The following is a 17,417-nucleotide window of genomic DNA, read 5'->3' on the forward strand; positions in this document are numbered from 1 at the left end:
CTTAAGAAAAAAGGTATCTATACATAGTGATGAGTAGCTGGAGTAGAAACAGAGGACACCAATCTATACATAAGCGTCCTTGCAGGCCTTCTACATGTTAACATTATCTAATATTTTAGTTTTTATACATAATTGGGGGGTTATATATGTACAATTTTGGGAGGAGGTAAATATTTCCTAATTATATTTTGGCTTGGGTCAGGCCACTCTCAGGAATGTTATTGGCAGTGTGTTGTGGGCTACAGGCATGGTTTTCTGATCTGGCATAGAGCCTAGAGTAGTGACTTTACTTGCATCACACCACCTGTATGTGGATTAATTATGTTCATTGTTTATATAATGTTGAACTATTCTCACATTCTTAGTATAAACCCAACTTGATCTTAATTAATGTTTTTGTAATATAAAATGCAATGGTCTTTTTGCTGGAATTTCTTTTTTTTATACATGTGCAATTATGTTAAACATATTTCCACATTATTCATGTTGTGAAAGAAGAATCAGAACAAAAGGGAAAAAAAAACCCACGAAGAAGAAAAAAAGTGAAAATAGTATGCTTTGATCTGCATTCAAACTCCATATTTCTTTCTCTGGATGTGGAGAGCATTTTCCATCATGAGTCTTTTGGAGTTGTCTTGGATCATCATATTGCTGAGAAGAGCTAAATCTTTCATAATTGATCAGTGTGGCTGTTATTGTGTATATTGTTCTCCTGGTTTTGCTCACTTCACTCAGTGTCAGTTCATGTGAATCTTTCCAGGTTTTTCTGAAATCTGCCTGTTCATCATTTTTTATAGCACAATAGTATATTGCATTACATTCATATACTACAACTTGTTTTTTGCTTTAAATTTCATTTTAAAATTTTAGATTTTATATTCACTAAGGATATTGGTCCCTTGTTTTGTTTCTTTACTTTTGCTCTTCTATGTTTTAGTATTGGACTAAATTTGTCTCATAATAGGACTTTGGTAGGGATTTTTTTTCTGAATTTTTAATAATACTTTGCTTAGTATTAATTATTCTTTAAAAATTTGATAGAATTTTCTGAATTTGTATGAAGCAAGACTCCCTTTGCCCCCACCCTGCTAGTTTCTGTAAAGTAATTCATTTTCTTTTCTGAAATTGAATGATTTATTTATTTTATGGTATTAATATTATATTATCTAATTTATTATAGTATTATACTTATTATTTGGCCATTCTTTCTCGAAATAATACCATAAGACAAAAGTTATAGCTAAATGGAAAGGTGACTTAGCAGCAGTGATTCTTTTTTTTTTTTTTGGTGAGGCAATTGGGTTTAAATGACTTGCCCAGGGTCATACAGCTAGTAAGTGTTAAGTGTCTGAGGCTGGATTTGAACTCAGGTCCTCCTGAATCCAGGGCAGGTGCTCTATCCACTGCGCCATCTAGCTGCCCCTAGCCGCAGTGATTCTTAACCTATGAATTTTTCTTTTTGCTTATCGATAGTCCTGTGTGTTTTATTCATTTAAAAACATCTTTCTGAGAAGAGGTCTATAGGCTTCACCAGACTGTCCAGGGGGTCTGTGACAAAAATGATTAAGAACCCTTGGCCTAGAGACTTTTTTTAAAGAGAGGCTAATAATAAACAAGCTGAAAGTTTGTTTTCTCATGTGTCTAAAGGGAACAAAAAAAAAATCATCTCTTGATGCAATGGAGAGATGCATGGAGAGGGTAAATATTCCACATTATGTTATCATTAGAGAACTTCACAGGAGAAGTACATAAAGGGTATTATCTGAGAAAAGATAGGTGATGGGGAGAAGAGACAGGTCAGTGATATAGTGGGATCAGAAGATAACCAAGGGACAGCCCATGTGTTCCATTGGTACTTTTGGAATGTGACAAAATCTGGAGGAAGGCCTCTGACATATTGGTTGTATCTCCTGAGAAGGATTTATGAGATGACAGAGGCAAGAGTCATATGGTAGGAAAAGGCATGGATAAGTTATAGTCTGTACTATTAGAAGTTCCCACATTGATGAAATCTCACTAAAGCTATTTGGCTTTTGGCTTACTGACCTCATGCAAAGATTCTAAAAGGGTGTCTCTGTCCAGTAGAGGTAGTGGCTGGATTTGACTTGGGCTTTATTGTTTGCTGACATTTTGAATCAACAGTAATTGTAAATATTGTTGAAAATTACTAAGCATGTGGGACTTTGCTGTGGAATACAGAAGTCAGCCATACAGAGTAAGTTTCTGTAGTTTTTATTAAACAACTAAAATAACCACAGTTGCCAATATGAAGGTGTTACTTTCTTTTTTGTGTGTTCATCTCATCTTTTTTGTGTGTTTTTCATCTCACTTTATTGTTCAAGACAAATACAGTGATTCAGATCTCAGGCCCCCAGCCTTCTTTTTACCTATAGCAGGTACTTGTAGTTGAGGGAAAGTAGTCATTTTCTTCTCTGTGGAGTGTTAACAGGTGCATGTTAAAAAGCAGCTATGGCATTCTGTCCCAGAGGACTCTGTATTTCCATTGTGAGGGAAGGAATCCTTCTATTTGCTATGTAAAGTGGTGCTAGAGGACTTTTCTGAAGCCAAGTAGTAATTATGAGTAGTTTAGATGATGTGCTATCTTTAACTTAAAACCTTTGTCCTGACTCTTTGACTTTGGAGCCCATGGGCCTGTTTCCACATCTGAGGCAAAACATTATATGTACTCGCAGAAAGAAGCTTTCTGCAGAATTCTTTTTTGTCCTTATTAAATTGTAAGTGAGAAAAACGGGCTGATTGTGTCTTATTCTTTTCACCCTGGATTGTATAAAACAGGGTTTCTTTATTATTATTTTTAGTGAGGCAATTGGGGTTAAGTGACTTGCCCAGGGTCACACAGCCAGTAAGTGTTAAGTGTCTGAGGCCGGATTTGAACTCTGGTACTCCTGACTCCATGGCGGGTGCTCTATCCACTGCGCCACCTAGCTGCCCCGAACAGGGTTTCTCAAACTGAGGTTTGTTAGATTTTTGAAAAATAACTATTTCAATCTATCTTTATAATTCTATTTGTTTTGTTTTATGCATTTACAATATTATTATGAAAGGGGGTCCATAGGCTTTACTAGATTGCCAAAGGAGTCCATGACATAAAAAAAGATCAGGAACCTGTAGTTTTAAAACATTCGTAAGTTCCCTTGGTGTTCAGGGAAGAAGATCTGAGGGAAGGTATTAAAAGTTCTGGTTTATAAATCTCGAATATAAGCAATCAGTCCCTCTTTTTTTCAACCTGCTTACTGTAATTTGGGGGTAATTTTATGGGTGTATTTACTGCTAATTGTTTAATGTCTTACTCGTATTAAAGTTTTGTTTTCTTTTTTAAAGCCTTCTTAGAGGCTTCTGGGCAAGGATTTTAAAAATGAAATTAAAATATCAAGTTAAGATGGCTAGTACCTTTACTTGCAGCTATAAGTTTTCCTTTTTCCAAATTGTAAAATACGGGTATGGCTTTGACTGACTTGGTTGCATGTGCCATCGTTTTAAAGTACCAGGCTGTCAAGATAACAAAGTCAGCACATCGTACAGCTTGTTATCGCTTCCTCATTAGGTTTCCACACTCGAGTCTTAAAGAAAAGCCCAGGGAAACAGATTTCCTAATGCATTTGGATATAGCATATTTGGTTCTGTGCTATTGTACCAGAAATTTTTCTGCTTTGGGGAGGGGTGAGGTGGAAGGGACATTGAGATAACATCTGGGCTTTACTATAAAAATATTGTTTTATAGATTGAGACAATAATTTCTTCTCCTAGCTTTTTTTTTTTTTTTTGAGGGGCAGTGAGGGTTAAGTGACTTGCCTGGGGTCACACAGCTAGTAAAGTGTCAAGTATCTGAGACCAGATTTGAACTCAGGTTCTCCTGAATTCAAGTCCAGTGTTTTATCCACTTCTCCTAGCTTTTAATAGTGAGAATGCTATAGTTAACTTTCCTTCTGTGGCTATGAACTTTACCTAGGGCCTAAAGTTTAATTATTTCTTTACAATATCTCATTCTCTTATTTGCTTCATTACCTTTTTTTTTTTTGCTGCATTCTTTTATATAATTTTGGAGATTAACAAAAAATATTGTTTGTAGTAAAGTGAAATGCCTTAGTCACATTTTTTTAAAAATCTGCCCTTCATTACCAGCACAAAGTTGAATGTTATAAATCCTCTTGAATAAGTAAAATAAAAAGTATTTGATTTTGTAATTAGAGAAAATCTAGACCAGAGTTGCGTCTAATAATTGTTTATTAAACAACTGGGTTTTTTTCCTCCTTTTAAAAAATTCTATTATCAAAAAACAAAACACAACACAACAAGGGGGCAGCTAGGTGGCACAGTGGACAAAAAACACCAGCCCTGGATTCAGGAGGACCTGAGTTCAAATTCCTCTTCAGACTCTTGACACTTACTAGCTGTGTGACCCTGGGCAAGCCCCCCCCCCCCCCAGTGCCTGCCCCCCCCCCCAAAGAAAAAAATTACATTATCTCTTTTTTGGAAACAAAAACTATCTGTTCACACAACCTGTTGTTGTGTGGTTTTGCCAATTGTTGGAGCAAGGCTAATTAGCCCCAATTCACAGAGTTCGTGTTAGGCTACTTTGTAAATGCTATTAATACCCATCCCTGCCTCTTTACTGTTCTTCTGATATGGAAGAGACTACAGTGCAGTGGAAAGAAGGATCTACCTGTATAGCTTGTAGGCTATACTGCTATGACCTTGAGCAGGCTACTTAACCTTTCTTAGTTTCTCTTTCATCATCTGTAATATTAAGTGATTGAACTAGAAAATCTCTAAGATTCCTCTCTGTTCTAACAATACTTGATTTCAAAATCTGGTAAGAATAAATATAAAGTTCTGTACTTCGGTTCAAAACATCAACTGCACCAAGTATAGAACAGGAAAGGCAAAAATAGACAATGTTTTTTTTTTTTTAAAAGGACTTGGAGTATGATTTTGCAGTTTAAAATGCATGTGTGAATTTGGACAGATATTAAAAGAAACAGAATATTGAGAATATGGATCACTCTTTTGTGTTCTCATCAGACCACATCTGAAGTACTGTATCCATTTAATTCTGAGCACCATATTTTGGTAAGGAAATTGACAAATTGGAGCATGTCCAAAGAAGGAAAACTAAGATGTCATGAGGATTCATTGAAGGAACTAGCAACATTTAGGATAAGAGAAGACTTTAGAAGGGATTTGGGCGCCATATTCACATCTTTAAAAAGTTGTCATCTAGAAAAGACCTTGTGCTTGTTTCACTTGGCCCCAGAGAACAGAACTAGAACTTAGAAAAAATGTTCTGATAGAAGTGTCTAAACGTGGAATGAGCCAACTCTTCAAATGGGATATGGAACTTGGAACTAGTGATAAGGAGATATTATAATGCATCAGATATAGATTGGACTAAAAGACCTCTGATACCTCTGTGACTCTTTGACTGATTCTTTAATTGTGTCATTTAATTGTGTCTTTTCTACAGGTTCATTAGCCTTCATTTCTTCATCTGCAAAATAGAAATAATTATAACGGCCTTAGCTAACAGAGATTGTCTTATATCCCCAGTACTTGGAACAGAGCCTTGTGCATAGAAGGCACTCAGTAAATGCTTGTTGGCAAGTTGCTATCAGTATTACCTGCATTTCACTATTCTAATGGTATAGATTTACACTGATGCCTTTTGAGGAATATAGCCAGCATGACTCATACTTAGTGGCTTTTCTGGAAATGAAAACTTTTTTTTTTTTTTTTAACAATATGTATTAAGTCTATTGTGTTAGATTTTGGGAACAGGCTACATCCTCAGCCAGGTTAAGGTAATATTAGCATTGCCTTTCCTAAGTCATGTTAAAGTTATTCCTGCACATGCTAGGGAATAAGTCCACAGGCATACCAATTCACACAACCAATTCATACAACATGAAGTCACAGGAGATATGTATAACAACCAGCCTCTCCCACTCTGACGTAGTCTTTGAGACTCTTTACAGTATCTCACATCTCTTTTTACCAGGTTACACATTTAGCTTTAGGTTTTTAATTCATAGACTATTAGATCCGAAAAGGACCCTAGCTTTTATGAATGTAGAAACAGGCTTAAAACAAGAGGAAAACCACTTGTTTCAAAGACTAGAATAAATAGCAATTCTGTACAAATATGGAGAAATTGTTAGGTAACTGGAGAGTTTATGTTTTATATAAACTTGGCCAACAGGGTGATGCAGTGGATAGAGCCCTGGGCCTGGAGTCAGGAGACCTGAATTCAAATTTGGCCTCAGACACCTACTGGTTGTGTGTCTTGGGGCAAGTCATTTAACCTCTTTTTGCCTCAGTTTCCTGAATTATAAAATGGGGGTAATAATTACACCTTCCTCCCAGGTTTGTTATGAGGATCAAATTAGATAATATTTGTAACCTGCTTAGCATAGTGCCTAGAACAAAGTAGGCACTTCAAAAATACTCATTGTTGTTGTTAATCTGATAATTCTTATCAAGCATTATAGTCAGTGAGAAAGAGTTTCTTGGTGTTCTCTTGAGTATATGCCTATTTTTTAAAAAGTGATTTGAGAACCCTATATTCACCGCCAAATAGCAGTATCCCTGGGCAAGTGACCTAACTCCTCATGCCCTCATACAATGCTGTAAGACCATATCCTATCTTTTATTTATTTATTTATTTTGGCAGGGAAGTGAGGGTTAATTGACTTGCCCAGGGTCACACAGCTAGTAAGTGTCAAGTGTCTGAGGTCAAATTTGAACTCAGGTCCTCCTGAATCCAGAACTGGTGCATTATCCACTGCGCCACCTAGCTGCCCCCGATTTAGTTGATTATGAACAGATGAGTACAACCCATCACATAGATTCCTAAAGTCTTGAATGCCAATGCGTTTCCTCTAAAAGAAACCTAATTTCATTCCATAGATGCTTCTTCCCTTAAATATGACCTCCTGGTTAGAGGTGAATTACTTACAGGATAGCTCCCAGTGAAAGAAAGCTTGTCTTTAAGTTTTCTTAAGGGAAGCTCATTCTTGGGAGCAGAAGGTATTAGAAAATAATATCTTGTGCAATGTCTTTGAAGTGATTTAAGAAGGGCAGAAAGGTGATGATGTCTATGTAGAAAGGAATGCTGTAGATACCAGTTATGTCACTGATCCACATTATCTTTTATGGATAAATGTGAGGGTCACATCATGTCTCCTCAAATAATGTCACTATATTCAGTAAAAGCCACATATAGTAAAGATATCCCCTAGCCCAGGTGTTAGTCCTGTCTGCCAACGCCAGAATTATAAAAGAGTCCTGTTGTATTTATCTTGTGTGACATACAGCTACTTTGGAATTATCTAGTGCCTCTCCACTTCAGGTGCTTGAGGCAATTTCAGCATACCCTGACATATATCATCACAGTATGCCCATGAAGTAAACAGGAGTAGAAGTTGTGTATGCATTCTTTCCAACAGCACACACTTAGTCTTGTTTATCCTGACTCTCCCTCAAAAAACAATGCGCATGTGCACACACCCACACACACATGGCCACGGTCTTATGGATTCTCTGGACTTTTAAAAAACCACTGTTACAATAAATTGGGTTGTACTTCTGAGTTCTTTTATTTGTGGTTATCAATCGAAGCAACCCCTTATTTCCTTTTCTCTTGTCACAAGCTCTCTGCCTTGAAGGCTTCTGTTTGTTTACCTTATACTTTTAGACCTTTCTCATTCCTGAACCAAACATAATGGAATTTTCCCTCCTTCTTCAATGTTACCTATGATGCAGGAGAGCAAAATCACATATTGAATGACCGTGTCTTTGAACTGGTTTGAGATACATTTAGATTCTTGTATTAAACCTCATTTTACCTAAAAGCCCCATTCCCTTTTTTCCTTTAGCCCCAAGCCCTTGTGATAAAAGTACTATAATCTAATTAAATTCTTATTAAAAAGTGTGCTATATGCATTCTTCCTGAATAGAGGTATGATGGTTTTTATGAGGAAAATAGAAAAATAAAGTGAAAGATGTAAAGCTGCTGAAGCTTTCTGGTCAAACAGCTTTATTCAGCTTAATAATGGAAGTCACTACATTTCTTTGTTCTTTTTATTATTATTATTTTTCCATTGTAAAGGACATTCCCTTTTTAATACACATAAAAATTTAACTTAGAACAGTACTATATTTCTTTGAAGTCACATAAAATCTGATAAATGTTAGTGTTCTATATTCTCTTGATAAACTTCTAAATAGCTAATAAAACTTTGAATCAGCTTGAGAATGCTATTTATTCCCAGTATCATTGTTTGATAGGGAACAAAGAATTAATGGTGCATTGCTCATCGTTGCCATCTCTCCACTCTCACATATCATCCACCCTTCCTCCCTCGTTTTTTCTCCCAAGTCTGATGCATCTGTAGCAGCTGGGAAGGGAATGAATGCTGTTTGCCTCAGTGAGACGCCTCTGATGGGTGCTGACAGACTTTTCAGAGGCTTAGGCAAAAGGACTTAGCAACTCTGGTACTTGATCTGCAAATAAATTTGACCAAACCTAGCTGAAATTTATCAGGGCAGTCCCTTGGGACCACTCAAGGCTTCTGACTTCTAAAAGGTTATTGATGATACATTCTGGGCCTGTTTTCAGAAACAACCTACTATCAGGATCAAATTTGAATTTGTAAGGCTCCTCCAGCTATTTGTATTGCATTTTTATCTCAGATTTTCTTTCCAAATCATGTTTTAGTTTTACCATGATCACCCAGACTCAGCATCTTTGGCCTCTACTTGACAACATAGGTAACATCCTTTGGAAACTTTGAAGTCTGAGTGACTAGTTTACCTTAGACCCACAAAGACTGAGAAGTGATTTTTTTGCCACTTGGGCATTTCCAGCTGTATTCACCTTTATTTTCCTCTGAGGCAAAACAGCTTGGAGAAAACTCATGCTAAAGATCTCAGGTGAGAACAAGGTTGTACTTAAGTAACAATGATACCTAAGGATATTTAGCAAGGATAAAGGCAACATTAAAACCAGACTGAAAAAGAGAATTCCTATGTACCCACTGTTGGGTAATCTTCAGTGTTTTAAATCCTATTTAGTCTCTTTTTTAATAGCAGTTTATGCAATTAGGAAAATAATTCCCCAAATTAAAAGATGACATTCTTATGAAAGCTAAGGCAAAATATACTGAAAGTTGTTAGTAAAAAAATCATGAAAAGGGGATAGTAGATAGAACAACTGACATAACTGAAAGTTCCTGACCAGAATGTCAGCTTCAACCTGGTGTCTTTGTGTTGCCATGTTTTCAATGTTGATTCCACTTGTGACATTTTGAGTTCTGGTCTCACATTTGTAGTCTGGAGAGTTCTGGTTTCATATAAGCTGTAGTTTTCCTTCAGGAAAATTTGAGCTTTTTTCACTCAAGAAAAGCTCAGAGCCCTGCGATGCTGCCAAAGTAAATCAAGTAGTCCCTTCACCAAGATTTTCTTCATGATATACACAATTTTGAGTTCAAAGATGATCACATTTGTATGTTCTGACAGATGGAGAAGCAAAAGAGTAATTTAAAATGCCAATTGTTTTATTTTACATTTGTTCAGTGAAGTATGTGAAATAACTGTCCTTTTTCACCACTATCTTACCAAGAAAGCACATAAATTTTCACTGAGCGAAAGCCTGCTCCTTTGTTTAATGGGCAATGTATTGGAATAGTCTTAGCTTACATGTGATTTAAAACTCTTGTCATTTTTTCACTTAGAGAATCAAGTCTCTATATATAGTTTGTCTCCAGTTTTACTTCTTTCTTCCACTCCCAGAACCCCAAGGATTGCAGAAAAGCCAAGAAGCTGGTGTGTAATATCAACAAAGGCTGTGGCTATGGCTGTCAACTACATCATGTTGTCTACTGCTTCATGATTGCATATGGCACTCAGAGAACTCTCATTTTGGAATCCCATAACTGGCGCTATGCTACTGGTGGATGGGAGACTGTATTTAGACCTGTAAGTGAGACATGCACAGATAGAACAGGCACTACTACTGGACACTGGACAGGTAAGAATTCAAGAGGCATTTATCTTCTTAGGTTGGTAGTTTGTACATCACTAAGAATCTCATTAAATGACCAAGTCTCTTATTTAGAGCTTTCAAAAATTTTATAGTTCTCTTCTGTGCTCTAAAGTGACAAGCGTTTCTCATGCAAACCAAATTTGAAGAGTATTGAATTTTATAGTTTGATACCCACATTTTTATGTGAAATCTCAAAGAATTCACTAATAGCCTTCCCAGAAATAATAGATTATTTCAATGCCAGTGAGGTTATACAATGGATAGAATGTTGAACTTGGAGTCAAATCCAGCCTCAGACACTTACTAGTTGTGTGACTTGAATCAAGTCATTTAAACTCGGGCTGCTCCAGTTTCCTCATCTATAGAATGAAGGTAATGGTTGCACCTACCTCCCAGGGTTCTTGTTAGGATAAAATGAGATATTTGTAAAACATTTTGCAAACCTTAAAGTGATATATATATATATATATATATATATATATATATATATATATATATACACACTAGCAATTGTTATGAACTTTGCCTACCTGTAAAACTCCATTTAATATAATTTTTTAATCTTGTGGTTTAAAAGCAATGGCATCATCAAAACAAAACCACCAAATGAGACTCTCACAAAGCTAATCCGATCCCCTTTTCTTCTAAGATAAAGCATTGTATTTGGAGTTAGGAGAAATCTTCCTGGTATTTATCATATCCCTAAAATGAGATCTCTTTAAAAGAAAGGGAAAAATTAGATATAAACTGAAGAATATTATCAAGTATGGTTGGTGTGGGAATGGGGGTGGTATAGATCTCACTTAGATTTTATGCAAGTCAGATTTGGCAAAAATATGAAACTATATTCAAACCAGTATAATTAATATGATATAATTGCCATTAAGTAGATAGCCTTAAATTGGGCCCTTGTCTTCTATGGCTCCATTTGAAAAATTGCAATAATTCTGGCTCATTGCAGAGTTTTCATAAAACTTAATTGCATGATGTATGTGAAGTGCTTTGAGCTTCTCTGAGAAAGGTGCTAGAATAATACAAAGCATTTTTTTATAAGGTAGTTTTTAATCAGTGCTTAGGAAGATTTAAAATCTATTCAGCCATTGGTTCTTTCCTTAAAGGTTTTTTCATATTCTAAAACAAGCCCTTTTCCTAAAAATCAGAACTAATCTTTAGTTCCAAGGGTACATCTATAGATCAGGCCTGCTGCTGTCATCAACTAGTGCTATCAGATTGACTATCAAGGTTTTGAAGATGCTAAATCTATCAGCCAAGAGAAACCTCTCTTCTTGGCTCCCTGTGGCTAACTTTTTCATTTTGTAGACTATGTCCAATTTCAAGCTTCTGCGAATGTCAAACTATGCGTTCAGGTTGGCACCAATACTGCTGTGTTTCACTGCTCCTAGTAAAATCTGAGTTTTTAGATGGTAACTAGTTGTTAGAAAAAATGAAGCATAATGGATAGATCAAAATCTATGCTCCAATTTGATCTCAGTTGAGCCACTAGTTTTCAATTTTCTCTTTGTCCTTACACATTCTACAGTTGGGAATGGTAATGGGGCAGAAGGTTTAGAAATTTAAATTTGTCACAAGCTCATAGGGCTAAGATCATCTCAATCACCTGCCATTTTGAAGATTAAAAAAAAAAATGAAAGTCCCAGGAATTAAAATGGATTCCCTGGGGTCACTTGGGATAATTAGTGGGCAGAACTATGACTCCTACAGAAGGGGTCAGAACCCATAACCTTTACTCTCTGATTCCTATCTCTTCCATTATCTCATGGGTAAACTCCTCTTTACAGCAGGACAATAAATGAAGCAGCTGAATTTGAGGCAACATGATCTTTTTTGCGAGGGTTTTGTTTTTGTTTTTGTTTTTTGTGGGGCAATGAGGGTTAAGTGACTTCCCCAGGGTTACACAGCTAGTAAGTGTCAAGTGGCTGAGGCCGAATTTGAACTCAGGTCCTCCTGAATCCAGGGCCAGTGTTTTACCCACTGCGCCACCTAGCTGTCTCCAAGGCAACATGATCTAGTGGTAGAGCCACTGAACTTGAGGTCAGAAGATAGTGGTTTAAGTTCCCACTCTGGTAGTTGTGTCACAATTGTAGACTCGCATAATTGGAAGGGGTCTCAGCAGGTCATCTAGTCCAATTTGTCCTCTGGCCAACTCACTTGCTTCCTTATGCCTCTGTTTCTCTATCTTTAAAATGGAAATACTTTAATTAATTCGATTAATTTAAAATGGAGATAATTCTACTACTCAAACTGCCTACCTTGCAGTGTTGTTGGGGGGAAAGCTCTTGCAAACTGCCATATAAACATGAGCTATTATTAGAATATAAAAAGGAGTTGTTAGCCTATTTTGAAAACCAGAGTCATGTGTAATTGTTACTAAAATTTCCCATCTCTTTTCTCCTACTCTCTATCCCCTTCTAATAAGCCTATCTTATATTTAGTATTCACATGTTTGAACATTTTATTTAAAATCTGCATGAAGCCGAACAGATATTTTAGTTAATCAGCCACAAAGGGAAAGTTACCATTAGTGCATCTGCATCCATTCTCTCAGTCACTTACATTCATTTTCCAGGGTTGTAAAGGACCCATTTCATCAGTAAGTTACAGCCAGTGGTGCAGAAGTACAGTTTATAGTAAATGGTGCTCTCCTTATCACTGCAGGTACTCTTTCAAATCATGCACTTATTTTCATGCTTCTGAATCGAACTGCCCTTGTTTTTTCCCTTTAATTTATTCAGATTAGTGATTTTTTAAAAAGTTTATGGAGAACGTCATAACTGAACTAATACAGACACTTATTGTCAAAAGAGTTAAGGCATTTTCCTTTGAATTTAAGTGATTTTTGTTTTTTAAGAACTATGGCTACTTTCTTTTGTTATCTCTATATGTACATTTTTATTATTTCTATATATATATAGTTTATATGTGCATATTTTATCTACATTTGTTTATTTTTATTAGTGTTCTTTCAGAATTAAGGAAAACATAATGAATACTAATAACCTCTTTGACATTAATCCTTTAGTTAGGCATAAAGTAATTACATCTGTTATTGTTCTGACATATGCAAAGAATCTTGGGATAATTCCCTCGGCATCACTGCCATGAATTATTATTGTTCCTACCCATTTGACATGATGTGCCTGCAGGTGGAATTTAGTGATTCCAACTCAAATCTGTCACTTGTATAGGACTTGGGGTGCATAGTTGATCATTTCAGTAACGACATCATACCTTGTTGCAGGTTTAATTTTGTTTTTCCTTCACTATTTTACATCCTTTCTGGAACCGTATTCTTGGAGTGAGCATTTTGGCTTAAGTGAAGCAAAATATGAAAGATCATGCTTTCAATTAAAAACAACAAAAAATCCTTTCAACACCTGAAAATGTCATGTCTGTTCCCAACAGGTGCATGTTCCAAAGAGGTTGACAAAACAATCTATTTATTTTGCTAAACAGAGCCAAGATGTTTCCCAAACTCAAGCTAACAGGTTATAATAGTTCTGATTCTTCTCCCACAAAGATTCCTTATGGTAATTTAGAATGTTAATTTGGCCTGTGTGTTTAAGAGTTTGATAAATACCATTTTGATTTAGATTTCTCTTGAATTAAATATACTGACTTTTAAAAAAGTTGTTTCTAAATTTAATTTCCAAAATGGCTTGATAGCGAGAGGAAACACCCTCCTTCTAAGACCCCCCCATCCCTTCTGCCAGTGAATGATTCAGTGATTAACATACTCCAAGCTGGATTATCCCTTAACTGAATCCCCACATCTTTACTATTTTTTTTCTCTGGAAAAATGGACAGTTAAGCCAACTTAGGACAGCTAAACCATATTGACATTTTTGTTTGTGTTTGAGTATGTTTTTCCCCCTCTCTGACTAGCCTTCTTTGATTGATATCCTATTTGGCTAGTAGTTAGAAATGATTCACAACCTCCAGGACTTTTCTTTTTAAATGGAATTGATGGTTACATTAATTATAGTAGGAGAAGTTTGTTGTTGTTTTTTTTTCTTCTTCAATTGAGATGTGTTTAATATAAATACCATGATTACATAGCCATCTGCTATATTTCCATAATCAGGCTGCATCCTTGGGCTCTATAACCCTCTCATGACCTAAAGAGAGGGAAACTACTGAATTTTCTGAATGCAGAAGCATTCGTAGACAAAACTATTCATTTACACTTTAAGATATTTTCTTTTTCATTAAAGTAGATGGATTTCCTCCTTCACTTTTCTTTACTTCCTCTTCAGAAATAAAAAGAATTTATAAAAATGTTTCATTGAGTGACCTCATATAAATTGGTCTTTAACATCAATTGCCTCACCCCAAAATTATATATCTGTATATCTATATCTATATATAAGAAAAGTTATCATCCTGGGGCCAAGGCTTGGCAAATCAATGTCTTTGATACGATAAAGGGACTAGAGAGAAGAGGGCAGTGTAGAGTTGAACTGGTTCACCAAGGTTTCAAGAGGGGTAAGGGAGGAGAAGATAACAAGTGCAGGGCTGATTGGAAGGAGCAGGAAAGAACTGAGGATGGAGACTTTATTGTATACTTTTTTTGGGGGGGGTGAGGCAATTGGGGTTAAGTGACTTGCCCAGGGTCACACAGCTAGTAAGTGTCAAGTATGTGAGGCCATATTTGAACTCAGGTCCTCCTGAATCCAGGGCTAATGCTCTATCCACTGTGCCACCTAGCTGCCCCAATGGAGACTTTAGAGGTTACAATGAGCATGAAGAACAGGCTGGTGACAGATTATGATCAGACAAGGAAAATTCAGAGTTCACAATCATGGAAGTAGTGCATTTGTGGGCGATGGCAAGACCAAGGGCATGATCCTCTCTGTATATAGCTCAGGTGAGGTGGCATTGATAACAGGAGGTCATGAGCTTATATGCATGTCCTCTTTTCTGTTGTTTATACATTAAAATGCCCATGTTTGTTGATCTTTGTTCAATTCATAACTAAAAAGGATTTTTTTTAAAGCAAATCAATTCTCTAATGTTTGTAAGCTATTATTTATAGAAATAAAAGAAAATTAACTGAGGGGTAAAAGAGAACATCAAGGGACAAAAAAGTCCTAAGGGGCTAAAGATTTAAGGGAATTTTAAAGAATCAGGAAAAGAAGAGGAAGACCTGAATTAATCATTTATGGACTGGGATAAAACTCTTTGTATCAAATATCTCTGATAAGGATTTGATCTCCAAAATATATTAATTGAGAATTAAAACAACTCTAAGACCAAGAGTTATTAGGTAGGAAAGAAAAACAATGGATTTTAATGAGTAGTTCTCAAAAGAAGAATTACAAATAACCATGTGCATATGGGTCTGAATCACAAAAACATAAAGGGAAGATGCTTGTGGTCTGTAGACCACCATTCATTGATACAGAGGTCTCATCTTATTCTCTCTCCTGCTCTCCTGGCTTTTTATGGACTGAGTTGCTCTGAATCTCTCTCTCTCTCTCTCTCTCTCTCTCTCTCTCTCTCTCTCTCTCTCTCTCTCTCTTTTTTTTTTTAGTGAGGCAATTGGGTTTAAGTGACTTGCCCAGGGTCACACAGCTAGTAAGTGTTAAGTGTCTGAGGCCGGATTTGAACTCAGGTTCTCCTGAATCCAGGGAAGGAGTTTTATCCACTGCACCACCTAGCCACCCCTGCTCTGAATCTCTTAAGAATATTGGTGAATAGGGGTGGCTAGGTGGCACAGTGGATAGAGCACCAGCCTTGGGTTCAGGAGGACCTGAGTTCAAATACAACCTCAGACACTTGACACTTACTAGTTGTGTGACCCTGGGCAAGTCACTTAACCCCAATTGCCTTACCAAAAAAAAAAAGAAAGAAAGAAAGAATATTGGTGAATTGCAGTCCTTATTAGGCCAAAATAATTGTTGTCTTGTCTTGGTCCTTCCCCAGAGATCAGCTCACTACTCTGCTGTTCCATTTTATTAATGCAAAAGGCTATTCATTTGAATTGTGTTGTCCCTTTTATGAGGGCCTTCCTTTTATGTAAATAAAAAATTGGCTTGGAGATTCTAGTTGTATGACTACAGTACCAACAAGGCCATGAGTGGTTTTTGTTTGTTTTTGTTTGATTTTTTTGCACCAGAAGGGGGGACTTGCTTTAATGTTGAATCTTCTATCAAAAATAACTGTCTGTTGACAAGCGGTCAGGCATCTAGTCTCTGCTTGAAGCACTTGCACCTCACCACTTCATTCTGGTTTAGGTCAGCTCTCAATGATTCCTGACATCCTCCATTTGCCTCTTTACAACTTCCACCCCTTGCTTGGGGTTCTGCCTCTGGGGGCCGGTTTGTCAAAACCGATCTATTCCCTCTTTCACATGATAGTCCTTCTGATGCTTGAAGGCAGCTATCCTGTTCCTGCCCCAGGCTAAAGGTCCCCAGCTCCTTCAGTGGATCTCCATATGCTATGTACTCAAGGCCCTTCTTCATCCTTGATTACTTTTCCTGGCTTTACTTCCTTTTGAACCCAAGATACCCTGAACTGAATACAATTCTCTAGATAAAGCCCAGGATGTGAGGGCAGAGAATAAAATTATCTCCCTATTCCTAGAAGCTGTTCCTGTCAATGCAGCCTCAAATTCATTTACTTTCTTTGCTGCTACATCATAATACTGACTCATGGAACTTGTACGCTAGCTCTCTCTCTCTCTCTTTTTTTTTTCTTCTGGGGCAGTGAGGGTTAAGTGACTTGCCCAGGGTCACACAGCTAGTAAGTGTCAAGTGTCTGAGGCCAGATTTGAACTCAGGTCCTCCTGAATCCAGGGCCGGTGCTTTATCTACTTTGCCACCTAGTTGCCCCAAGCTCCCTCTCTTATACTTAAGAAGTTGATTTTTTATACCTTAGTGCAAGATTTTACTTTTGTCCCTACTGATTTTCATCATATTAAATTCAGCCTAGTGCTCTAAGAGCCTGTCAGGAGCCTTTTGGATATTGATTCTGTCATCTATTATGTTGGCTCTGCTTTTCAGTGTTGATCTATCTGTAAATTTGATGGGCATGCTATATCTGTGCCTTTATCAAAGTCATTAATAAGAATGTTAAAACAGCACAGGACCAAGAACAGATCTTTTCGTCCTTTTTACCTGATAAATCTGTTTTATGTTCATGAAGCCTTTGCTGCTTTCAGGAAGGTAATTGAATACTCTAGGGCAGTGGCTAAAAATGAACTAAATTCTTATGTCCTCAAATGATTGGGGTGGGAGGGCTGGGGAATAGAGAATGACACAAAATCAAAGAGAATTTTACTTGTTGAAAAATCCTTAAGATTTAGATGTGAGTGAAACCAGAGATGCTCTAGAGCTTA

The 17,417-nt window shown here is 36.7% G+C and overlaps 1 protein-coding gene across 6 annotated transcripts in view; it reads left to right on the plus strand.

The window, feature by feature from the left end:
• The window catches only part of FUT8 (fucosyltransferase 8), a 416,362-nt gene that overhangs the window by 330,915 nt on the left and 68,030 nt on the right, over nucleotides 1-17,417 (plus strand). For all 6 annotated transcript variants that reach the window (XM_043987138.1, XM_043987143.1, XM_043987142.1 and 3 more), the window contains one exon: nucleotides 9,808-10,045. In XM_043987138.1, coding sequence (XP_043843073.1) covers nucleotides 9,808-10,045 — 238 coding nt within the window. The remainder of the gene's footprint in view (nucleotides 1-9,807; nucleotides 10,046-17,417) is intronic.

The sequence above is a fragment of the Dromiciops gliroides genome, chromosome 2 (assembly GCF_019393635.1).
Source record: "Dromiciops gliroides isolate mDroGli1 chromosome 2, mDroGli1.pri, whole genome shotgun sequence".
Lineage (NCBI taxonomy): Eukaryota > Metazoa > Chordata > Mammalia > Microbiotheria > Microbiotheriidae > Dromiciops > Dromiciops gliroides.